The sequence below is a fragment of the Canis lupus genome, chromosome 4 (assembly GCF_011100685.1).
Source record: "Canis lupus familiaris isolate Mischka breed German Shepherd chromosome 4, alternate assembly UU_Cfam_GSD_1.0, whole genome shotgun sequence".
In the NCBI taxonomy this organism is placed as follows: domain Eukaryota; kingdom Metazoa; phylum Chordata; class Mammalia; order Carnivora; family Canidae; genus Canis; species Canis lupus.
The window spans coordinates 40,761,409-40,786,926 of record NC_049225.1 but is presented as its reverse complement, the minus strand read 5'-3'; the positions used below and the strand labels follow the sequence as shown (position 1 = coordinate 40,786,926).

Sequence of the window (25,518 nt, the reverse complement as noted above, 5' to 3'; positions counted from 1 at the left end):
AAGCCCCTTGTGGTTTAGAACATTCAAGGGATTGGAAGCCAGCTGCGTTGTCCAATGACAGGGACTAAATAACTTTTGGAACATCCACACACAATGGAATACTACGCAGCCATTTAAAGTAGGCTCAAAAAGATGTTGTAATAGTATGGGGAAATTCTTACTATCACAATATTAAAAAAGAAAGAGCAACAAAAATAACACATATGGGATGGTGTCAACACCATAAAGAAATGCATTGTGAGAGAAAAGAGAAACATGTAGAGACCTTAATAATTGTTGCCTCTGAGTAGAGGACTCACAGGTGATTGTTTTTCTGGTTTTACATTTTTTGCACCTGCAGATTGCTTGCAATGACTATTTTGTAGCCAGAAAGGGAAAAGAAGAAAAAAACAACCCAGAGGGAAGACATGAGACACAGGGAAGTGTTAACATTTCTTAGACTTACCTTACAGTACTCATCAATCGGTATCAGGCGTTTGACTGCCACATCCCGGATGTGGCTTCGTCGGAAGAGAATTTTGCCTGCAGGAGATGAGAGCAGATGTGGTATTGTAAGGGGGCAATGACAAGCTCTCAGCAACCCTGGAGGGTGCAGATGTGGCACTGGTAGGTCTGAGGGGTACCTAAATTCCTCCCCTAATCATCTGTTTGTAACAGAAAGGATCCAAGCCTTCCTAACTCATCAAAAACTAAGTGAGAATCTACTACTTGCTTCGTGATATCCCCAGCACTGGATGTGGTACCAGGACTTCCTGTGTGACATGTGGGCAGGTCACAAACAAAGACAAGTATGTAAACGATGCCACTGAGGATGTCTGGAAACATCCAAGATGCTATAATGTTCTGGATGAGGTTTCTTTAAAGCAAACTGGTGAGTTTCCATGAGCCTAATGGGGGAGAGTCATGGGGAGGTGGTGGCCAAGTGCATGCACTAACTATTAAGATGGCTTGGCCTCATGTTCTGGACCTGTCATAGAGGCAGGGGACGGGCAAAATCAGAAATAAGACACTGAGGGGGGGCCAAAGAGATGGGGGATGGAGACAAGCCCCTCTGCCACGCTTACGTAGAGTGCCAGGAGATCTCCATGGGGAGGTCAAAGAAGAGGGCACAGGGAGACCACAGCTTTTCAGACAGCAGAGTATAGCGAGCTACAGAGAGCTTCACCTACTTCTGGTCTGAGAAGGCAAGTCAAGGAGAGGAATCTGGGTCACAAGGCTCACAGGGCAAGGAGGGATCAACCAGTGCTCTAACATGGCTCTGGGGAGGCTGCAATCTCCACAGATCTAGCTTGGGTGAGCAGGAACAGGATAGTAGGAAAGGTCCAAACGAGTTTTCATAAGACAGAACCGAAATGAATGAGAACAGCCTATTGACTCCAAGATTTACAATGCAAGCTGTTAAGGGAGATTTGTGCCCCAAAAGCCAATGTGGTTAATCTAACATTTAAAATAATCTGATCACCTGAGTTTAGCAGAGGGGCACAATTAGGAAATTAGGTATATATGGTCAACCTAATGATGAGGTTTTCCCCCTCCCTAATTTCTACCAATTAAAAAGAAAACAATAACCCACAGTGAGATAAAATATATACTCCTCATATTCTTTAATAACAGGGAATTGCATTTGTTTATTATGGTGATCGTTTTAATTCTGATGAGTCAAACTTCTGACACACCATGTTTACTAGAAAAGGAAAATCTAGAACAAAACGCATCATGCAGGATTCAAAGTGGTTGTCTCCAAGGGACGGAAGACAACCTTTTTGTTTTCTTTTTTGACTTTCCCCAAATTTCCTACCATAAACATGTATTGCTTCTGGAATCAGAAAATGTTCATGTTGTTTACCATAAAAAAGCAAATGATGCAGCCAAGTGGGGAGAGTTTACAACCCGGTATTCCTGTTTCCATTCAGTTGATAGGTACACTCTAGCTACTGTCTCTCTGGGAGCCCTCCATGGGCCTGCGCAGGGGGCTGCCCTCTTGGCATTGACAGTCAGTGTTCCCCAACAGGGAGGGACCCTGTTGACATTTTGGGTAGGGCAATCCTTCCCTGTGTGGGAGTGTCCCCCACCCTGCAGGATGTTTAGGATCCCTGGCCCATCCCCATTCCACCCTGAGTCATTGTGATAATCAAATTACCACCCAAATTGGGTGGGACTGTTTGCAGTTTAGAATCCCTAGGAGAATCCCAAGCCTTTAGGAAAATTAGGAATGCCTGCCTGAAGAGAAACCTCCCACAGTTAATGTTTCCTGCCTCTAATCTGTTTCTCAGAATTGGAAAGGAGTCCCTACCAAAGCCATTTTGGTCCCATTTTGATAAAATGTCCCCTCTGTAAACCAGAGGAAGGGTGGGGAGTGGGGTGTTCAGGCTTCTTACTGGGGAGGTTGTGACCCAACTCAAACAATTCACAATATGCATGGTGCAAGCACCGGCCCAGGGGAACAGTATAGGCTGGTCTTGAGAGAGAAGGATGGAGAACTCTGGCATCTTCAATGTCTCCAGGGGGTGTGACACAGCAACAAAAGCACCACCCCTCTTCCTGCGTGGCCTCAGTAGGACACGAGTCTCTGGACATAAGGCAGGTACCCTGCCAGCGAGGGGAACAGGAAGCCCTGCGGCAGCTGCTGGGGAGGCCACAGGCTCCGTGGTTAGCCAATCCAGGATGACTGTGCTGCCTTGGGAAATGCATTTACCTCCCAGAGCCTCAGTTTTCTGATCTGTAAAATGGGACTGAAGCTCCTATTTCTTAGTAGTAACCTCCATGACACACCCACTAACAGGGCTTGGCCCTTCCTAGGTGCTCACAAGAGTAATCACTTTTTTCTTTAATGGGTTAGATGATACTGCCTCATACTCTGAGCACATGTTCTTTTCTCAACCTGCAGCTTGGTTTTTTAAGATCTGCCTCTGATGAGCTAGTTCATCATCTATCCGCAGCAGAACTGGAACCCGGCTCAGGCCCTGGGCTGTGGGGCAGAACCATGTGGTCTGGACCTCCTTGGCCAGTGGCTCTGAGTGAAATGGGGCAACGGCCCCTTATCTGCGCCTAATGTGCTTCTGCGTGAATTTTGGGGAAGGAGGGTGAGCCTTGCCCGGCAGGCTAGCCTTACTGGAGTGGAAAGGGTTGCTCAGCAGAGAGCCCAGCCTTTGGTGGGAATGGGCAGGCTTTTGTTTTCCACAGTGATGGAAGGCCAAACTGTAAGTCTTATTTTTCAAGCTGCATGCTCTGCCAAGTTGGCTTCCCCAGCTCTTGCTGGGATGGAAAATTGTACAGGGCTGCTTTCCCCTCCCCCTGCCTTTGTGCTAACAAGAGACTTGCTTTTGTTCTGCTGACGCGGCAGTCTTGGCAGAAAACTGACCCCTAGGAGAGGGCATGTGCCTCCCATGTATCCCTGCCCTTGGCCTTGGCCTCAGGGAAGAGTGAAGAGGCCGGCCACGAAGGGATGCTCTAGGGGTCCTGGGGCCCAACCCACCTCTCCAAGCAGCAAGTGGGTGTCCCAAGCAGGGAAAATGGGGCTGAGTCTCTGAGAACAGCATTTTCATAAATTCATGGGTGGAAATGGATTCCATAACCACGAAAGCTTTCAGGGGCTTAGGGGAGGGTCAGCTCAAGTTCTCCCCTGTCCTGGGAAGTTTTTTCACAGCTGGTTCTGCCTTTCATCCAGTAAAGAGTTACAATTCCCTGCTTTTCTTTCCTTCCTTGAAGGAAGGGCCTACATTTGAATCTAATTCAACTTGAATCTTCAGACTGATCATTTAAGTATGACTCTAAAATGTGAATTCTAAGAAATTCCAAAGGAGTGCCCCAGGATCCTGTTTCTTTCTTTTATAGAGAACCCGCTAGGTGCCAGGGAGAGAAGCTTTGTAAAGCAGGAGGGCACTGTCCCATTTTACAAATAGATAAACTGAGGCTCTGGGGCAGGGGGTTGTCACCTGCTTGAGGTCACAGAACTGCCTCTGAAGCACATGCTCTGGAGCAGCGCTAGTTGGCTGTTGGCAGTTGGTACACTGGGTTTTCTCCAATAGGAAACAAAAATTCCAGTGTGATTGCACACTTTCTCCGTGGAAGAGCTAAACACATTAGTTTTTTTTAGGCAAATGATTCTCCCAGGAGACGGGACCTGGCAAATACATCCATGCTGTCTCTAAATCCACTCAGTGATGCTAATATCTGGAAGAACCACTGGATATACTAACTGCAGAACCATGGAGTAGGGAGGGAAGGGTGGGCTCCTGTGTGACCCAGGGAGTCCCCTGCATCTCTAGGCCTGCCTGCTTCCTTGTCTGCAACATGGAAAGGATCCTAAGGGAACCTTCCAGCTCTCTAAACATTTGTGATTTAGGGAGGCTATCAATTCACTGATTATCGCTAATCCTCATAATAACCCTATCACTTAAGTAACATTATTATCTCCAATTTGCAAATGAAGAATGAAACTCTGTGTGCTAAAATAATTTACCAAAGGATAATAACAGTGGATCATGGGGCCAGCCAAAACCATGTCTGAATCCCAGCTCTGCTATTTGTGAAGACAATTATAATTTCTCTGAGTTTCAACTTCCTCATCTGTAAAATGGGCACAGGGTTATTCTGAAGACTAAACAAGGTAACGAATGTAGACCGCTTAGCCCCGTGACTGGCCTATGGTAGACATCCAATATTATTACTCAAAGCAATAACTCTGGTTTGGGTAGCCCATTTTTTTGAGCAGAAGCCTTAATGCTATTCCTTTGGTAAGGAATTTTTTTTGGGGAAAAGGAACACTTAATACCTTAAGGGCAGAAATCAGCCTAAGTGTGTCAACTCCCCCACAGTGCCTGGAGCACTGCCTAGCACTCAGAAGGGGCCTGGTAGCTGTGGCAGATAGGCCGGCAGAATTTCTAGAAAGGACTCCCAATGATGTTCTATCCTAATCCCCAAGCCCCAGAGCCAGCAAGGAAACAGGTATTTTACTTTTACAGCTGCAAAGAATTGAACGCTGTCAACAACTTGAATGAGGCTGGAAGTGGATTCTCCCCCAATCCTCCAGATAAGAGCCCAGCCTGGCCAAAATGATGACTTCTGCTTTGTGAGGCTTTAAACAGAGAACCCAGCAGCACCTGCCTGGACTTCCAACCAACTGAACTGTGAGATAATAAATGACTGTGGTTTTAAGCTGCTACATTGGTATGAATTCATTACACAACAAAAGCATAATAAAGATGCCACTCACTACAAAAACTTCATGAGATCTAATTATTCTCATTTTAGAGACAGAAAAAACTGAGGATCCTGGAGGTGAAGTATCTTGCCTAAGCAGATGGTGTAGCAACTAACCCCAAAGCCCGTATTCTTAGGCACTAATTTCTACAACGACTGGGACTCTGGCCATTAGGACAGTGCCCCAGAAAGCTGAGCTGAGAGATGTGGGGGTTGTCCTGGATCCCCTGGAGGCCCCTGCTGACAGCATGTGTCTCACCTACCTGGCAGAAAGGGAATGATCCGCTGTTTGGGGTCCTTCTGCCCTCCTTCCATGGGAAATTTGTCCAACATCTGCATCTAAACAGGGAGAGAATAGCAAAAACAGAAGCCTTTAATATGATAAATTGCACCTCTGACATTTTAAGGCAATTATGTGAAACATGTGATTTGATATATAAAGGCTCACTGTGTTCAGCTTTTCAGAAACCCAGACTAATGGGGAAAGCAAAGTCAACTGGACCTAGGACCTCCATGAAAACAATTCTCGATGTCCATAGCTGCCATATTAGCAAAAGCTCAGAGCTGAGAGAGACCATTCTCAGTTTTTTTGGGGGGGTTTCTAGCCACAGGAACTGAAACATGAACAATACCCCCAGAGCCACCAGAATTCCACTGACAGTAGGTCAATCTGTTTCCTAAGGATTGCAGGTTTTGTTAGGTAACAGACCACTGAGACTCAATTAATCTGGTTAGGTCTATGCCTGTGAGATCATTATGCTCCCCTACTACACACTAAGATTCCCCAGGCCAGTCCAACAGATAGATCTGTGCCTGGCTCTGTGCTAGGCACCTGGGGTTCGGAGATGAAAAGACTCATAGCCTAGAGAGACTGAAAAGGAAATGGATCATTACAGGGCGGTGTAGGAAGCACCTTCAGAAGTAGGGGCAGGCTGCTGTAGGGGAGAAAGAACAGGGGCAGAGTACCCAAGTTGGAAACCATTACTAGTGCAATAAATGCCTCTCTGATTGGATATACAGAATCCCAAGGACCTGTTGCTTGTGGTCTTGGGAAGTAACATACCTGGGGTCTCATCTTTAAGTTGGCCACAATGATACAAACTTGCAGTATTACTTTATGGATTAAAGCCAGGCAGGCCATGGTAGTGACTAAGACTGTCATCAGATTTCTGGTTCTTCTCCTGAGCACATGGTAGATTTGTACCTTCCCACCCCCTTGCAGTGGGATGTGGCCAGTTCAATGTGAGCAGAAGAGGTATGTGTCACTTTGGGGTGGGAGAGTTATGAGTGGTGCGTGATTCATTGCCTCCGCTTCTTTCTGCCGTGTGACTGGTCATACTCCAGACAGTGGCTTCTCTGCCACTGAGGGTCAGGTGCCCCCAACGACCTCCAATGGACATGCAGCCCGAGTGAGAGATGACCCCTTGTTGTATAGAGAGGTCTGTCATAGTAGCAGAACCACCCTATTGGTACCTGGGCCCAGGATTCAAGCAGAGCGAAAGGGAGTCTTGAGCCTCCTAAGTGATGGCTGGAAGGTTAAAAAGTCTGCTCATCATTTCACCTCAAGGAGAAAGTCACCCTGGCATTCAAGATGCCCCTCTGATAGAATGAAATAAGCTCTGAATAGCCCTTGAGAAATAAGCAGGGCTCTTACGTAGGGGGAGGGAGGAGAGGCTGGAAGAGTAAGAGAAACAGGTTATCATCTGTGCCAAGCATGGACTAGATTCTTTAGACACATGCTCTCACTAAATCTTCAGAATATTCCTTCAAGGTAGACATGATTAGCCAGGAAACTGAAGCCCAGAGAATGAAGAAATCTGCCATGGGCCTGTAGCCAGCAAGTGATGCGGCCAGAGAATAAAGCCCGTGGCTTCTCTGCAGTCATACCAGCTGCCTCTACGATGCAGTGAGAACAAAAATGCACTGCTCTGCAGGCCTGGGAAACAGGCTGGGGCTCCCTGCCCCCTTGGTGCAGTCTTCTGTGATACCCCCGGGTAGGCAGGGCTGCCTCAGCTTGGCCAGCACCCTGAAGGGCTGCCCAGAGGCTATGGTCTTATTTGTGGTTTCCCACTGACCCTAACTGCTGCGTGGTGACGGGAAATGTTTGGTCCACTGTCATTCGGCCACTGGTGAGGCCATGGCAGAACTGCTGGCAAACGCAGACTTCTTTCTTTGAATTCGAGAGCTTTTCGATGCCAGCACAAAATAGGCACTCAGTAAAAACTGACTAAAGCAATGAAAGCAAATGAGTGGAACACTTTGGGGACAGCTTCACGTGTTTGCAAGTGCCCTGGTTAATACTATTCATACTGCTAATATTAAATAATAATCAGTCACCACTACTGACATTTGTTTGTCAATTTACAGTCAGCAAGCCTTTCCACGCATGATTTTATCTGACCTTTACAGTAACTCTGTGACATAAATGTACACTTCCCATGTCCCAGCTAGGAGAAACCGGGGAGCAGAGAGAGGGACAGCTGCCTGAAGTCGCTCAGCTGAGTGGTGGTCCAGCTGGTTCAAGGACCTTCATCTAAATCCCACTCTCTTTCCCTAAGACCACTCTTGTAGGTGGCTTTGGAGTGTCACGCAAGCGTGAAAAATCAGCCTGAGATGAAGTTTAATATTCTGTGCACAAGTGAACAACACGCTTTCTTTTGAAAAGCAGGGTGATCAATCAGTCTCTGTCGCAGAGTCTTTTAGAGATTATTGGTTTTGCCTAATACCATCTTTTTTGTCCTTCTCAATTTTACTTGTTAAGAAAATGCTGGAACACCAATAAAGGGAACTCAGGAAAAAAGAAAAGGTACGCACCAGTTATCCATCCACCCTCCCATGCCCATTCTCCATTCTCCCAGCTTCCTTCTGAGCCTCCATCTGAAGGAGGCCCACTGAAGAGGTCTCCCTCCGAGCTGCCTGTGGTCTGAAACAGTCTGTCTTAGGAAGTTACTCTCTCGTCCCTTATCCTAACTTGTTTTTGCCCAGACAAGCATGGCCCAAAGAGCTGAAGTGTCTCCCCAAGTGTTATTAATTTGAGGCAGCAGACTTGGGTTTAAGGCTGTAAAGTCTAACCACAGATAGTACTCCTGGGGACCAGACAGTCCTGGGGTTAAGTCCTGATGCATCCTCACACCAGCTGTGTGTCGGGGGCCAGACTCCTCACCCAGGGAGCCTGCCTGATTCACTATCTGGGGAATGAGGACCACAGCCGGGTTGGCAGGGTCGTTTATCCGTGAATGCTGAACGTGAACCCTTTAGGGTCATAGAGGTGCTCAACAGCAGATCCCCCTCCTTGCACTCTACCCATAAAGAATACATTATTCTGAAAGTTATTTGGGAATAATTTTTGGTACTCTGTGAGGCTTTGTGTTTTTAGAAATTGTGTTAAATGGACTTAACATAAACCTTGCCATGTTGACCATTTTAAATATACGATGAGTGCCATTAAGCACGTTAGCATTGTTGTGTACCCGTCACCACCATCCATCTCCAGAACTTCTTCATCAGCTTAAACTGAAACCCTGTCCCCATTAAACACTAACTCCCTATTCTCCTCCCTAAGCCCCTGGCAACCACCGCTCCACTTTCTACCTGTACAAATCTACCTGTTCTAGGTACTGCATGTAATGGAATCATGCAGTATTTGTCCTTTGGTGTCTGGCTTATTTCACTCATCACCATGTCCCTGAGGTTCATCCATGTGGTAGCAGGTGTCAGAATGTCCTTTCTTCTTAAAGCTTAATAACATTCCATCATGAGGCCGTGTTTTAAGGATGGCAAAATCCCTCAGACTATCCAAGTACCCTCAGTAGCCAGAGCTCAAGAACTTTCAGCAATAATGGAAATGTTCTGTATCTATCTGCCCAGTCCCTACCTGTAGCCACTAGCCCTAGACTGAACTCCAAGGCTGAGCACCTGAAACACAGCTCCAGTGACTGAAGAATCAAATTTTTAATTTTATCTAATTCTTAATAATGTAAATAGCCTCACATGACTAGTGCCATCATCACCAACAGTGCAGGGCTAGACTCTAACACCCACTCTCCTCATTGAGCCATATCCGGTTTTATTTTACTTTCTTCATTACTCTGTCAATGGTTAATGACAATCTAAGATGACTATTTGCAAGGACAGGAGATCTCAGCCCTGTGAGCTATTTTGCTTTTGGTCTTAGTGTGCCCAAATTCACAAGCCACAAGCTGCATCTATCCAGAGAACTGTCATACTTGGCACCCACAGGCCACATTCCAGACACTCTGTGGGGACCCCCAGACCCAGGCTGTCTGCAACAGCAGGACCAGAGGCATGCCAGGCTAAGTCCAGCCGTAGACTGCTATCCTTGGAAACTAGAAAATCCCATGCCCCTCCCCTCAGATAATAAAAGGAAGTGGTGCTCGGGGTGAGGAGGACTGGAAACTGAGGAGGAAAATGAGTCAGTCTGGGGGGCAGGGAAGGAGAGGGAGCCACGTCAAGTGGCCACATTGCAAGCCTCCAAGGGGGATGAGAGAACACTCCATCAGCAGTTTTTAAGACAGCTTGTGGTAGAGAGAAAGGAGACATGCTGTCCAAGGAAAACAGTGTGGAAACTGGCGTGGAGGGCCACACGTGGTTTGTGTTAGTGGCAGACTGGACTTGGAGGGGTTTATTCCCTCAGCATCACAAAGCCTCACATCCCAGAAGAGCCAGAGCAGGCCATGGAGACTCATGCACAGCTGCTGGCTGGACAGAAGCCAGGTAGTCCTCAAAGCAGGACAACATATGTGGACCTGCCTGATGGCTCATTGTCTCTGGGGATTCCATCCCCTTGAGAAGCCAGTCTGGCTAAATGTTAGCATGCTCTGGTATCCGGTGGACATTCCACGTGGGGCCTGCCTCCCCTCCCAGCTATCCACCTCGCTTTTCTCCCTGCTGTCCCTTGGTCTAGGCCAGCATGTCCTACTCTGACTTCCTTACTGGTCTGCCTGCCCTCTGGCCTGCCCTAGCACTTCCTCACTGGTATGTGCTAGAGACCCGGCATACAATTGTGTAAAGAATGAATGAATGAATGAGTAAAAAAAAAAAGTGGTTATCTGGTTTGGTCAGCCACTGTCTAGGAGAGGAGAAATTAGGTTCCAGGTGGCAGCAACAGGACTTGGACTGGGATTCAGAGGCAACTGACCAACACAATCTTCCTTCTTTCTATTTTAGAAATAAAGAACTGCTAACTACGTGGGAAAGAGCGGCTACGGTACTGCCTCAGCTACACTCTGCTGAGATGGCCACAGCTTTTCAGATGGAAGGGAAGGAAGATTCCATCAAGTGTGTACAACATGTGGGAGGCACTGCAACTTCAGAAGATAATGTCTGTGGAAAAGAGTGTGTCTAAGGACCCAGCAAAGGCAGTACTTGCATAAATATGGCTGGCGGACTGAGGCCAGCGGTTGGCTAGGATCTTGCTGGAAGCCGGCCCGGCTGGGCCAGGGAGTGGGAACTCTTTGGTTTGGTCACCCCTATACCCCCGGAAAAGACGAGAAAATACTCCCTTCCCTTTGGCCTCTGGGGTGGAGCATGGGGGCTTCTGGGCAGACACTTCCCCAAGCTCAGAAGTGCACGTGGGGCTGTAAAACTCTCATGGGGGGGGGGGGGGGGGACAGGTCATTCCTGTCTCAATTACGACGGGAAACAAATGACTTTTGCTCTGTGCATTGGGGCAGCCTCTCCTATCTCTGGATCTCAGTTCCCTTCTCTGGGGAGAAACGAAGGTGCAGATCAGGATGCTGCCTCCAATCTGCCTTTAGCTCTGGGATGTGCTGCTTCTAGGGAACAGCTCCCCCTGAAAGCCCCTGTCCCTACAAACAGCTCTCTCTGGGTCCCCACAGATGGAGTGTCCCTGTGTATAGGACACATGTGATGGTGCTTCTCCTAAGAGCTCCCTGCTGGGCAGAGCGACCCAGCTGGCTCCATGTTCTCCGCCACTGGAATTCTGCAAGATGCCCAGCTAAAAATCCTGCCTCCACACCTTTGCACATGCGATTTCCTCTTCATGGAAGCCCTTCCCTATTCTGCCGGCAGGTAGAACTCCTCACTTTTTGTCAAGGCCTGGCTCAGACGTCAGCTCCGCCAGGAAGCAAGCTCTGCCTAGGCTTGTTTGGGACAGAGGTCCCTCTCTGAACACCTGGGGTCTGGCTCAGCATGTATTTAACTGTGCCTTCCGTGAGGGAAGCCCGTGACGTCGGCCTGGGGAGGCACCATGAGCCAGTGGGAAAACTCGAGGGCAAAGGTCGCCTGGCACAGCGTAAAGTGGACCCCTCACACATCAGAGGCCATTTGTGAAGGGCTCCTGTTCTGCTCAGAGCAGCCTCTGCAGGAGAGGCTCTGCCTGCATCTAAGAGGAAGGGCCAAATGGGCCTCTGAAGGCCTGCTATAGGCAGAACTCTGAGGCAAACCTATCTTTGAGCAGTCAGACGTGGAGGCAAGACTAGGCCTCAAGGAGGCCATGGGGCTCAGTGTTTAGGAGCACGGGCTTCAGACTCAGCCACGCCTGGGCCTGGATCCCAGCCATGCTGCTTCTCGGCATAGAAAATGGGTACCTGGCATATTGCAGTAAATGCTCGCTGACACTCTCACTGTGTCGCTCAACCAAACCCCGTTTGCTCTAGGCACGGCCCTCAACTCTCTGGGCATTTGGGCCATCCCCAGTCCCCTGCTCAGAGGCCAGCTCCCTCTGTCACGCTCTGATGGATTCTCCAGTGTGGGCCCCGGTCAGGGCAGAAAGGGAGGTTCAGAGAGGCTGAGTGGCCTGCCCAAGGCCACACAGGCAGTAAAACAGAGGGCTGGGACCTGACACCAGGTCTTCCCATTCAGAGCACAGGGCTCTATCGCCTGCACCCTTGTGTGAATGAGACATGTGGCCGGATGTCAACTAGATGTGGCAGGCATGACGATCAGGGTCTGGCTGTTTTAAGCACAAGAGGGTTAGGAAATCACTGTGGAAGGTGAACTGTCATAAAGGGGACACTCTCGCTGGTGACCATGGTCTCTTTTCCCACAGAAGAGCCTGAGTCCTGTTTCCCCTTTTAACCCCAGGGAGCCTCTCTGCAGACTATTTCCTCTGCCTGAATGTCCTGCCCCATCCAGGAGGATCATTTATTTTCTTTTATCTATAGGCTATTTCCCCTTCCCTGGCAGCCGTTGTCTGATTTCTTCTGGGGAATCTCCTAATCCTTAATTTACATGCATTCTGGGATGCCTGGGTGGTGTGAGTGGTTGAGTGTCTGCCTTTGGCTCAGGTCATGATCCTGGGGTCCTGAGTTTGAGTCCCGTATCAGGCTGCCTGCATGGAGCCTGCTTCTCCCTCTGCCTGTGTCTCTGCTTCTCTGTGTGTGTCTCTTATGGATAGATAAATAAAACCTTAAAAAAAAATCTACACACATTCTACTCCAGTCCCTAGGCTGGCTCTGACCAGCCCAGCTACTGATCCAAGATGAACCAATGAGACTTTTGCTTAGATTGCTAGGGGTGTTCTTTTTCCTGAAGCCACTGAGCTGACCTGTTGGATACAGCTTGGAGCTGTGGCCACCACTGTGCCATATACCACCCTGCTTGGGCACGAAGAATGCTAAGAACTGGAGGAAGGCAGGTCCTCACTGACATTCTTGTCCCTGGATCCAGCCACACCTGAAGCCAAGAATGCTTAGACATCTGTTACATTTAGCTAATCAATGTTCTTTTTGAGTAATCCATTTTGACTGGGGTTCTGTCATCTGCAACTAAAACAGTTCTGACTAAAACAAGATCTCACAGCCAGTAAGTGGCAGCATTTGGATCAAAGCCCAGGATCTTAACCACTCTATTAAACTGGCATCTTCTTTTCCTCTTATCTTTATGCCGGTTCCTAGAAGCAACCCACGCCCATCAATAATCCCAACAGCTGACATTTGCTCAGGGCTTGACAGCCCAGAAACTCACATACATCATCACTTTAAAAAAAAAAAGCAATTGAGATATACTTCATATACCATAAAATTTACCCTTTTGAAGGGTACAATTCAGTGGTTTTTAGTATATCCACAAGGCTGTGCAACCATGACTGTCATCTAATTCCAGAACATTTTTATCACCCCCAAAAGATACCCAGTACCCACTAACAGCCTCTTCCCCTCCCCCCGGCTCTTGGCAACTACTAATCTGCTGTCTCTGTGGCTCTACCTGTTCTGGACACACATCAGCACTTCTAACTCCATATAAACCTTGTGAAGTAGCCACTAGAGAGAGAGGGGCACTAGAAGCACGGTGGCTAAGAATGTGGTATCTGGTGTCACCTGCCCAGTTTCAAATCCAAGTTGTGACGCTCACTAGCTGTGTGGCCTTGTGCAAATGATGTATCTTCTCTGAGCCTAAGATTCTACATCTATGTAATTTAATAAGCTTAACATGAAGATTAAATTAGTCATTATACCTAGATGCTTAGCAGTCAGTGCTCCAGAAATGCCAGCTGTTTCTATTGTCATTACCTCATGTTACTGACAAGGACAGTCAGGCCACAAAGGGGTTAAGGGACGTGCCCAAGGCCACACAGCACAGGTGGCTGGGCCCCAAGTCTCCTGACTGAGTCCTCTGCTTTTTCCATTACGCCACACTGGCCTAGCTGTTCCTCCACGAAAGCTTGGCCCTTCTCATACTCTTTTGTGCCAAGTTACTTTTGGAAAAGCCAAGGCTACTCGCCAGACGGGAGGAAGGGGAGGGTGGGATCATGATATCATCTCACTTTAGGGTATCACAGCCCCATGCTGGCCGGCCCCCTTGCTTGGTCCTTGGAAACAGCTGAATTTGGCTGGTGGGGTCCTCCTCTGGGATGTTGGGGGTGGGTAGCAGGCTGTTTCTAGGACAGCAGGACCCTCTGGAGCTCCATGACTTTTTCATGCCACCCATCGGGACTCTTTAAGGCTGGCTGAGGCACTGCCTTTAGACTAACAGGGAGGGGAGTCTGAGGCAGCTGTTTATGTTATAGCAAACCCCCAATTATTGCCAATTATGCTGAGTGGGGAAGAAAACCTCACTTTTAAGTTCTGGTAGAAATAAGAAAGTTGAGTCAGAACAGAAGAGTCGAGGGAGGACAGGCTTTGAGCCAGGGAGGCTCGTGATTATACTCTGGCTCAAGTGTTCCCAAATGATGTCACCTCGGGCAAGTCTCATCTGAACAAGAGGGACAGCTAATAACAGCTAATGTGGTGACTGAGACAGGCACGTCTTGATTGACTGTCACAATGAATGCGTGAGGAAAGTGCTTTCATTCTTAACATGCAGATGGGGAAACTGAGTGAGTCTCAGAAACATACAGAGGTGAACCAAGCTGAGACCTGAAAGGTAAAGCTGAGATTTGAACCTGGTCTGTCTAACCCCAGAAGTCAAGGTCTAAAGCCCTGGGTATGATGCCTCACTGGCTGCAGAACAGCAGCAATGAACATTTCCATATGTACTTCCAAGGCTTCACCCCCACCCCGCCCCCCCTGCCTGTCCTTGTCCAGACCTGCTCCTCCAGATGATGCTGGACCAAACCCCCTGACCCCTGCGGCTATAGCTGACAGGCTCGGAGGTGGACCTAGGACCCCTGGGACAAACAGATTCTCTCTCTCTCCTGGAGACTGGACTCAGTACCTAAAAGGCCAGAGTGCTGACTACAGGGAAGGATACCTCACCTGGGGAAATGAAATGCTACCTGGGGGATGTGGGGCAATGGGTTGGGGGAGGAAGCTGGTACAGAGGGGCTAGCAGGAAAACAAAGTCAGCTTCATGGGAGACTCTGTGGCCACAGTGACAGATGGCTGAAGAGCTGATAGGCCTCCGAGGGTCATTCAGTTGCTGGTTCTGGGGCCCTGTGAGGCCAGCTGCATTTCCTGCTCTGGGCTCCGTGGGGCACACTTGCCTCCTCCCATAAATCTACCCCACTCCTCTCTTCCTGCCTGAGCTGCCCAGGAGGTATTTGCTCAGTGTGGATATCCCTAATCCTCAGGATAGCATTCCTGATCATCATTGCCACAGTTCTATCATCTCGCTGTTCTCTGCCCACTGTTATCCTTTTTGGAGGTGTTAGGCAAGCAAGAGGCATCTTGGAAGCAAATTCAGGTAGTCCTCTCTACACAGACCGTACGTGAAAAGTCAGTGTAGAAACTTGCAAAGGTGTTTACCCAACATTCAATCTCTGACTTGAAGACCCGCTGTAATAGATCTGCATAGATCACCCCTGCTTCTGGGTAAGACGGTGTGGATCTCAGTCATTCTCAGACAGGACTGTAGCCCCTGTTTATTGTGTTCATCTTCCTTGCCTTTCCGCCAGGGTTTCGGCCCCTTCTTGGTCCCTATGCTGCTCCTGCCAAGTCTGTTTTAGATAGTATCTTAGCATCTTTAACATATAGTCTCTTTGTGTATTTACATGTTCACTGTAGACCAGAAGGAAAATATAATTTACATATGGTACTGTTTGATTTTGTTGCATTTTGTGAACACAAAACATAACGAGTTCAGTGCATTTTAATAATTAGGTAACTGGTGTCTCAGTTGGTTTACATTACGCAATGACTCTTGGCAGTTTGTTATGTAGGCGTTGGAGATTGTTTTAGTGATATTGGGGAACTGGTTAGAAGCACATTATTATCTCGCCTCCCCCCTTAAAATAATGAAATACAGATTCTGAAAATTCTTTAACCAACATTTTTAGGAATGGATTAGTTCCATACAACCAAGGCTGTGGTTAATATCACTCAACCTTCTGAAAGAACATGTGAGGTCAGAAGATAGGATGGTGTGCAGAGGACACTGTGTTCACTGGGACTTCTGGGAAGTGACCTTTTATTCCTTCCTGCTGAGTATAAGCCCAGAGGATTTTGTAACCCTGTGGGATCTGAGGATAAAGCCAACACCACAAAAGCAGTATGCAAGGAAGGAGCTGGGTGAGATGGTACTGTGGAAACCCTGGATCAAGCTGTGTCTGAAGCCAGGCAGGCTTTTTCTCCTGGGAAGTCAAACATGTGCTCCACAAATTTGTGGGTCATTCTTGCATAGGAACCATGTTAATTTCTGTATCATTTCAATTTCAGTACCTGTGCTGCTGAAGTGAGCAGCACATGAACATCATTTTTAAGTATGGGAAATAAAAAGGAACCCTATGTGTCCACTATGGGTGAGGGTCTAGGCTTTGATATCAAAATGGAAAGTTAGTCCAATTAAATTTTTTCCTACACTGCAGTTCATTGGACACTCCAAATCCTTACCTGGAGGTCAAAGAACTTGCTGTAGCGCCGGTAAATGGCCTCCGTGGAGCCGCTGGACCACGTAACCCGGATGATATAGACCTATAGAGAGAGAAAAAGCAGATGGACATTAACACCAAGGGAGCCCTTCCATTTCCAGGACTCTGGAGCAAAGCACAGGGTTATGTCAGAAAGACCTGGATCTGAGTCTGAGCTCTGCTGCCATCCAGCCATATGGCTTTGGACAAGTCATTTGCTCTCTGGGCCTCAGCTTCCTTCTCAATAACATGGGTATAACCCCCACCTCTGAGAACTATACAAAGGATTAAGTGAAATCAAGAATGGGAAAGCATTAGCACCCTGCTCATCTCAGAAGATGGTGTTATTTGCAGCACTGTAGGGATTTCCTGCCTTCCATTCAATCCAGAGAGCCGCAGGGCTGGCTATTTTTTGTCATTTTTAAAGCTTTGCCTTTTGTCAGAAGTCACAGAGACTGGCAGTGCTTAGCCCTCTCATAGTTCTCATAAGCTAAGCCATCAGACCTCTTCCACCAGGCAGGGTCCAGGCCAGGTCACTTCTCCCTCCAAGTCAGTTTCTGCATCTGTGAACTGGGCTGACAGCATCTGCTTAGCGTGACAGTGTGAGGATCTCATGTGACTGAGGACGGGGAAGCACTTCACAAGACACAGCCCACAGAAACACAATGTATGATGACAAATTTGGGCAGAGTGATGTGGTAGTAGCTCAGAGGCTCCTGTCAGAGGTGGTGTCTAATGCGGCTCTCTGCACACCACTGTTCACGGGGGATGAGAAATCAGCCCATGCATAACCCATTCTTGACTTGCACAAATGATCTGTGGCTGCAGGGCTGTTTTGACAATTAAAAAGTATATATGTGAAAGCTCTTTGGAAACGCAGAAAATGCTGTATAAATATGAGGGGTTCAGTGTTGTCAGAGGCCATGAGCTAAGGACTGGCTGGAGAGACACGACTTAATAGGCGAAGAACCCCCCCTCCCACCCAGCACACAGCACGTTAGATGCCAAGTGCCATTCACTATCCACGGTGATTGGTTGAGAAATGAGCACATGACCTGTACTGAACCAATCAGAGCCAGTAAAAGTCAGTTCTGGGGCTTTTGCTCCAACCCTTGAGAACGACCACTTCGCTTTTCTTTGAAATTGCTGGGCTGTCAGGATGGGAATCTGGAGCTGCTGGGGGCTGTCTCATCACTGCTTAGAAGGAACCTGTCTGAGAATGAGGTCAGCATCAGTAGATTTCTGTAATAGTCTGACCCTGAGGTCCAGCTCTGCTTGAAGCTCAATCTACTCCTGGTCTGTCAAGTTTCCTGAGCTAATAAATGTTGGGCCAAACCTGTCTTCTCAAATTGTTTTTGAAGCCGGTTTAAGTTGGGTTTCTGACACATGTAATCTAGTCCTGACCGATGCAGGATGAGAGGTGGGAAGAGCTCTCTGAAGCCTGGAATCATCACTGTGCACTTTGAAGGACCTGGAAACTTTACTAGGAAACTTCATTCAAAATGCGACAAAGTGGAGCAACTATGGGGGGCGGGGGCCAGAGACCAGTGTGAATGCCAGGGACTTGTGGGAGAAGGTTCTCCAGGTGAGAAGACATGAATAATGGGAACAAATATTAGGACAAGATGGGAAGTGCCCTTGAATGCCAAGCCAAGTTCACCAGGAATGACCTCTCCAAATCCAACATGCATTTTCTTTCAAAGAAGCTTGATAGAGGGGAAAAAACATGGGCTCTAGAGTCAAGAAGCTCTAAACTCATACAATTTCCTAACCCTCAGAGCCACAGCTTCCTTAACCACAAAATGGTATCAGCAAGTCTATCTCATACCAAATTGTGATGACTATTGGAGGTCAAGCTCTGAGCTCTTTGCCTAGCAGAAAGGAAAAGTTCAAGAACTTTTAGTACCCTGTACTCAGATTCTCCAATGCCTGCCCCACCCCTCTTCATAAAAACAAGCTATTTCAACATCAGGGATTTGGGCATCTGGGCTCACCGCCCCACCTCCCTTGTTTGTGCTCCCCGGTCCTGGGGGCCTCACAGAGCCAAAGAACAAGAGGTCAAGGCATCCTTTAGGAATCACCTTAGAAAGGTGATTTTCTGACCAAGAAGAACTGTGTCTCCAAAGCCATCTGGGTAGTTGTCATTTTTAAGACTTAAATTCTGCTTCAAGACTCCAGCATAGAGAGAGATTTTGAATGGCTACCATTTGTCATTCGTTTTTTCAGTGTACAACATTTTGCATGCCAGGTGCTCTGCTGGGTGCTGGGATATGAGGAGCAAGACACACCTAGACTTTGCCCTTTGAGGGTGGGAAGATGAGCAACAGACCAGCCGACAAGCAAGCATGTATGTAATTTACACGTATGTAAGTTACAGTCAGCGCTTCTGAAGGACGCCAGCACCTGCTGTGAGCGCACCATGGGGGAAGGCAGGGCAGCTGGGTGTCCTTGGAAGGGAAGGCCTATCTGAGGAAGCCAGCATTGAACAGAGACCTGAAGGATGAGGAGCTGGCCAGGAGAAGAGCCGAGAACAGAGTATTCCAGGCATTGAGAAGAGGATGAATAAGGATACAGAGGCCAGGAAATGCTGGACATGTCTGAGGTGTAGGAAGACTGTCACAGCAAGCAGAGCTGGTGAGAGGAGGCAGTGGCATCACGAAGGGCTTGCAGGCCACAGGGAGGAGATGGGATTTTGTTCTAATAAAGAGTTTCAAGGTGTGTGTGTGTGTGTGTGTGTGTGTGTTTGACATGATTTTTTTTTTTTAAATATTTTCCTATATATCCTTCTGGCCACTGTGTGAAAAATGGTTTGACAAAGAGCAGGGACACTACTAAGGAGGCTTTTCCATCACTGAAAGGGACTCAGCCAATCTTAGGGCCCCAACATCTAGATGAGTAAATTGAGGCCCAGAGAAGACCATACCAACAGTCCTGTCACTAGGGGATGCTTAAGCAAAGTCTTGATGACTATCTGTCAAGAACAATGCTAATACAGATGAAAAAAACAAAAGACTGATCATGAAAGTTTCATTGTTTTCCTAAAACCAAAATGGAAAAAAAATTCTTACACAATTCATTCTCGATCTCTTGTTTATAGTTTTTAAAGTTCTGTACATACGGTACAAGGACTCTGCAGTAGTCCTAATTGGTTTATTGGAATCAACCTCTGAGCACAATTTGATGTCTGCATTTTTAGGCACAGATAACTTTTTAATGAGAATTGTCCCAATGCAGTCCTTATCCAGGATTTAGGGGTGGGTGAAAGGGCACACCCAGTGGATTCTGATGCCAGCCCTGCTGCTGGGGGAGACTTACAGGCAACAACCTCTTTGGCCACAGTATCCTTCTCTTGAAAAGAGGGTTAGTAATTTCCCTTGAGGATTCACTGCAATCGGTAATATATTTGCCCAATGCCTGGCACACAGGAGGTATGCAAAGTTAGTAGCAGTTGTCCGATATGCCTGCTTATCTGGTACTCCCTTTCTTATCTTGGTAATTGCACCTAATTCCCTTTGGAATGTCACCCCTCTCCCTCCCCTAGTCTTTGTGATACGGAGTGGGCCCGTGTCCTGGGTCTGGCCAACCAGACTGTTGCTTATCCCTGGTCATAGCAGTGGTTCAGGGATGGGCATGTGACCCAAGCCAGGCCAATGAGACTCAATTCTTGGACTTTTGATGGCATGATCAGGGAAGAACCCCTTTTCCCCACCTCAAGGGCTAACTGGGAAGAAAACTATGTGAAAAATATCTGTCACACAGGAGCAAGCAGCCAAGAGGGAGAGAAGGGGCCTGAGTCCTGTGACATCATTTGAACCCCCAGATCCAACATCCTGGACATCACCGACATAAGCCCAAACCTTCACTTTCTTGTTTTTTTTTTTTTTTTTTTTTTTTTTTAATTTATGATAGTCACAGAGAGAGAGAGGCAGAGACATAGGCAGAGGGAGAAGCAGGCCCCATGCACCGGGAGCCCGATGTGGGATTCGATCCTGGGTCTCCAGGATCGTGCCCTGGGCCAAAGGCAGGTGCCAAACTGCTGCGCCACCCAGGTATCCCTCTTGTTTAAGCCAGTTTTATTTCTGTTACTTGTAACCAAAGCAATCTGAACACATTTGACCTTGACTTTTAGATTATATCCCAAGCCCAGTTAACACTCATTGTCCTGACATTAAGGAATTAAAAGCAGACTTCTTCATGGCAGCATTATTCACAATAGCCAAATGACGAACAAAATGTGTTGTATACACACGATGGAATATTATTCAGCATTGAAAAGGGCATTCTGACTCATGCTATAACATGGATGAACTCTAAGGACATTATGCTAAGTGAAATAAGCCAGTCACGAAACACAAATACTATATGACTCCACTTACGTGAGGTACCTAAAATAGTCAAATTCATAGAAACAGAAAGTAGAGTGGTGGTGACCAGGGGATGGCGAGAGGGATAAGGAGTTAGTGTTTAATGGGTATGGAGTTTCAGTTTGGAAAGATAATAAAAGTTCTGGAGATGGACAGCAGTGATTGCATAACGGTGTGAATATACTTCATGCCACTGACCTGTACACTTAAGAATGGCTGCATTGGTACAATTTACATTTTATGTATTTTATCACAGTTAAAAAAATAATTTTTAACAAAATATTTCCTGCAGATTTATGTAGTCCATGTCATGTTCCCCTGGAAATGACACTGAAACTTTCTCCATGGAATAGCCCTCAAGACATGTGCTGCATATCCAGGAAAAGATTTATATTCAGAACATATTTTTACAAAAAAAACTCTCAAAACTCAACAGTAAGGAAACAACCAACACAATCACAAGATGAACAAGAGATCTGAACAGACCCTTCACCAAAGAGGAGATACGGATGGCAAATAAGTACACAAGATGTTCGACATCATTAGCCAACAGAGAAAGACAAACTGAAACCATGATGAGATATTACCACATATCTCTTAGAATGGCTAGAATAAAAAATACTGACAAACAAAAACAAGTGCTAACAAAAATGTGGGGTCACTGGAACTCTCATCCATTGGAGGGAAAGCAAAATGGCACCACCACTCTGGATGGATGGGAACTACTGGGTGAAAGGCTGTTGATAAGGATAGTCACACCATGTGAGAGTATCACCCCATGGATTACTTTCTTAGCAAAGGGAAGAATGTACCTTTTCAATGGAGATCTGGTGGTTAAACTCCAATGAGGTGATCAAAGCTAGCATTACCAAGAGAGACAAGCAAGTATCCCAAGGTGATACAACATGAAATATGCAAAATCTTCTATCAAGTATTGTTGCTAAAATGTTTAACCTGAATCTCAAGCCTCTTGACCTAAGTTCCAATTTATAGAAAGTAAAGGAGGAAGAGGAACAAGCTAAATGACACCATAAGGAAACAATCAGACAAATTCAGAATGTGGAATATTCTAGAAGTCTACTAACAGGGCATAGTTCAAGTGCTCTTCTCTGACTGCTCCCTTCCTACTAATATTAGGTTGGGTCTCCCTGCTGCATGTCTCCTTGGCACCCACTTCCCCATCACAAAGTCAATTATACTTTACTGCAATTGCTAGGTATCTGTTTTCACACTCGGCTCTAAGTTTTGTGAGAGGAGGGACAGTGCCTATCTCGTTCACTGAATGCTGTATGCCCAGTGCTGGGCATGATGGGAAATCTATGCTTTGCGAAAAAATCTGAAAGAAACTGAGATAGTAGGAGGTCAAGTGTTGCAGATAGCAATGCCTATGGGAGGCAGGCCTGAGGTCTATGGAAAGGGTGCTTAGCCCAGCTGTGTCTCTCAAATGTTCCCACAGGTTTGCCTATCCTCTCTGCTCTGTGCCCTGCTTTGCAACCCCTCCCACTGGCACATCTGCTCAGAGAGTCTCAGGGAGCAGCTGGGACTCCTTTCCTCTGGGAGTGAGGAAGCAGATACCACACTGGTGTCTGAAGGTCCCAGAGGGTTTCCTCTGGCTCCCGCCTTAAATCGGAATTAACCACCATGGCAATCCCTTCTTACTCAACCTCAGCAGCCAGGCCTGTGTGATTTACAAAGCCCAGACTCCCCAGGCCTGGGTTCCCATCAGGCTCAGTGTCATCAGGGCCAGAAGTGCTGGATTTCCTCACTTCCTCTAAGTCAGTACAGAGACGAACTGGTGGAAGTGGGGGCTGTGGGGTGGGGTATACGACAACCAGGGTGCTTGGGGTGGAGGTGGGCAGATGGCTGGGCCGTGGAATCTCCCAAATTCCCAAGAGCCTGAAGGTGAAGCTAACACACCTCACATTTTCCTAGCCAGGAATGGAGGTAAAGAAGTGCAGTGACCTGCCTGAGGTCACAAGCTCTATAAAGTTCAGAATGAGGGCTGTGATCCAGGCTACCTCTAACCCTGACGGCCTTGCTGCACCAGGCAATCATGCCTCCACCCCATCTGTCTGTAGGCAGATGCATGCTCATTCTCCTGTTTTTGAGAGCCCACCAGGAGGCTGTGGAGTTCAGGAGTTCAGATGGCCTTGATTCACCTCTGTTTTTGTTTCCAACTAGCTATGTGGTCTTGAGAAAGTGGTTTAAACTTTCTGTGACTCAGCTTCCTCTCTGTAAAAAACAGGAATCACAAGAGTATCAACATCAGAGTTGGGGTGATGATTACATGAGAATGTACATGCAGAGTGCCTTGCACGGTGCCTGCGTGAGGTAAAAGCTATCATCATCATCATCATCATTACTAGAAGTCAAGCACAGGGACATAAAGCTGAGGGAGACCTGGTCTCTGCTCACTACCTCTGTAGATGCTCTTCCCACAGCCCACCCACCTGTCCCTACTCCCCCATCCCCAGGGCCCTGCCTCTTTCTCTGTCTTCTCCAGGGCCCCTGGGGGTCAGAGGGACTGCCTCTGCATGGCCTGGGAATACAGGCCTCGCTCACCTGAGCCTGGGACACACATTTCCTAGCTGTCAGATGAATCAGGGCCCTGTCCCCTCCCTATGAGTGTCTGGAGGGAAGGAACTACCACCTCCCACCCCCACCCCCACCCTCAGGCCTCAGCCTCAGCCTCAGTGGAGGGGAGCTCTGTGTCTGGCCCAAATACAGGGCTGCCACAGTGCCAGGGCTTCACCTACCCTGGGCTTTCCTCCTCTGCCAAGAGTTGAAGACTGTTCCAGAGCCCTAGGTCAGTCTGACCTTGCCAGGAGGTACCATGGTGACCCCGGTCTTCTGAGGATTACTCTGTCTTAAGGCCTCTGGAAGCTACTTTTCCTCAATTTAGACTGCTTTCAGGAGACAAAAAAGCAAAGCCCTTTGGCAGAGGCTAAGAATTCCTCTTGGACAACCACCTCCCCACCCCTCACACTTGAGAAGTGTTACCTTTCCCTCCTGTCTCATGGCCACAACTGACTGCTCAGGGTGAACTTTCCTCTCAGGAAGCCAGAATCAGACCAGATGTCAGCTCCAGCCAGAGCCACCTCCACACTTTGTGACAGACATCTGGCATGCAGAAAGGGACAAATGAAGGAGAGGCACAGAGAGGAGAGGCAGGGAAGAGCCCTGGTTGGCTCCTGCCAGCACTCCAGTTCCTGCTTCCAGGGCCTGCCTGCTCACCCATGGCTTCTGCGATGCATGACAGGGAACTGGGCCTTCCAGTTAATTCCCCTTTTGGTGTGAAGAGGGTTTTTACGCAACTCAAAGAATTCTATGATACAGAGAAGAAAGTTCAGCCACTATCTTAGGTAAAAAGAAAAGGCTAAAAAAAAATTGTAATCCCAATCTCAAAAAAGTTATACATACTGTATATAAATATATGTGTGTGCACGTACCTACATAATATCTGGTAGCTATGTTGTATTAAGTATTTGTGAACACTGATTTAGCAAAGACTGAGCCACTGCTCCTGGGGGAAATACACGGTTAGGGTCCTGCAAGCCTCTGATCACAACATTTTCATTAACCGACCAATACATAGCTTGGCTGTTTTTGTTTAAAGACACCTTATTTGATGTATATTGTAAATGCATTAACAATGAACTCTGGGGGCAGCCCCAGTGGCTCAGTGGTTTAGCACTGCCTGCAGCCTAGGGCCTGATCCCGGAGACCTGGGATCGAGTCCCACGTTGGGCTCCCTGCAGGGAGCCTACTTCTTCCTCTGCCTGTGTCTCTGCCTCTCTTTCTCTCTCTCCCTGTGTCTCATGAATAAATAAATAAAATAAAAAACAAAACAAAACAAAAAACAATGGACTCTAGGCCAGAACCACTGTAACTCACGCCTAAATGAAGCTTCTCTAACACACGTGTTTGCCCCGTGAAGACACATCACAGCCTTTCTGAGCTTAGGAACGCCAGACAGCATGTCAGCACTCTGTGTCGGGTCATTTCAAACAGTTTGTCTATGAATGAAGATTTAAATCAGAACAAAGCTTAGAGGTCTTTGAAACATGCCAGGAGCTGGGTCGGGGGAGAGTTAAGTGGTGCGCCTGAAACAGGCCAAGCGCCTCCGTAGCCCCCAGGAGCCCTAGTAAGCTGACATCCCTGTCTCTGCATACCCACTGGCCAGATCTCTGCCCAGGGCTGCAGCTCTTGGAAAGGCCCCAGCACTCCATCTGCATGCCGTATGCTGTCCCCAGTGCAGCAGGATATGAGACAGCTGCTGCCCCACCTCACGAGTGCTCTGATTTCATACATTCTCATCATATGAACTAAAAAACACAAGAAGGTGTTTCTGCCCCATGAATAAAATCTCTGAGCGCAGGGGGGAATGTCCTCCAATATCACTTCGCTTTGCAAATCTATTTAGTGGGGTTTCTAGGATTAGCAAAGAACCTAGCTGACACCATTTAGAAGGGCTGGGGCTGTTGCTGTAGTCGCGACAAAGTGATTACATTCTGGTCTGGGTGACAATAGCCAGAACTTTAATTTTTGGGGAACAATTGCAGGTGTAGGTGGGGAAGGGTCTGGTCCAAGGGCCTTCCAAAGTGACATTCTTTCCTAAGATCACTGTGTCTCAAGGGACGCAGGAACCCGGGGTACACGAGCTGCTGGCAGCTGATATAGGATCTC

General features: G+C 47.6%; 1 protein-coding gene across 3 annotated transcripts in view; it reads right to left on the bottom strand.

The window, feature by feature from the left end:
• SH3PXD2B (SH3 and PX domains 2B) overlaps positions 1-25,518 on the bottom strand; it is a 103,698-nt gene that overhangs the window by 57,043 nt on the left and 21,137 nt on the right. For 2 of the 3 annotated variants that reach the window (XM_038534749.1, XM_038534751.1), the window contains exons 2-4: positions 16,452-16,532; positions 5,466-5,541; positions 446-522 (exon numbers count right to left, since the gene is read on the bottom strand). In XM_038534749.1, coding sequence (XP_038390677.1) covers positions 446-522; positions 5,466-5,541; positions 16,452-16,532 — 234 coding nt within the window. Of the gene's footprint in view, positions 1-445; positions 523-5,465; positions 5,542-16,451; positions 16,533-23,832; positions 23,900-25,518 lie in introns of those variants that run through there. The other variant, XM_038534750.1, reaches the window with a different exon arrangement.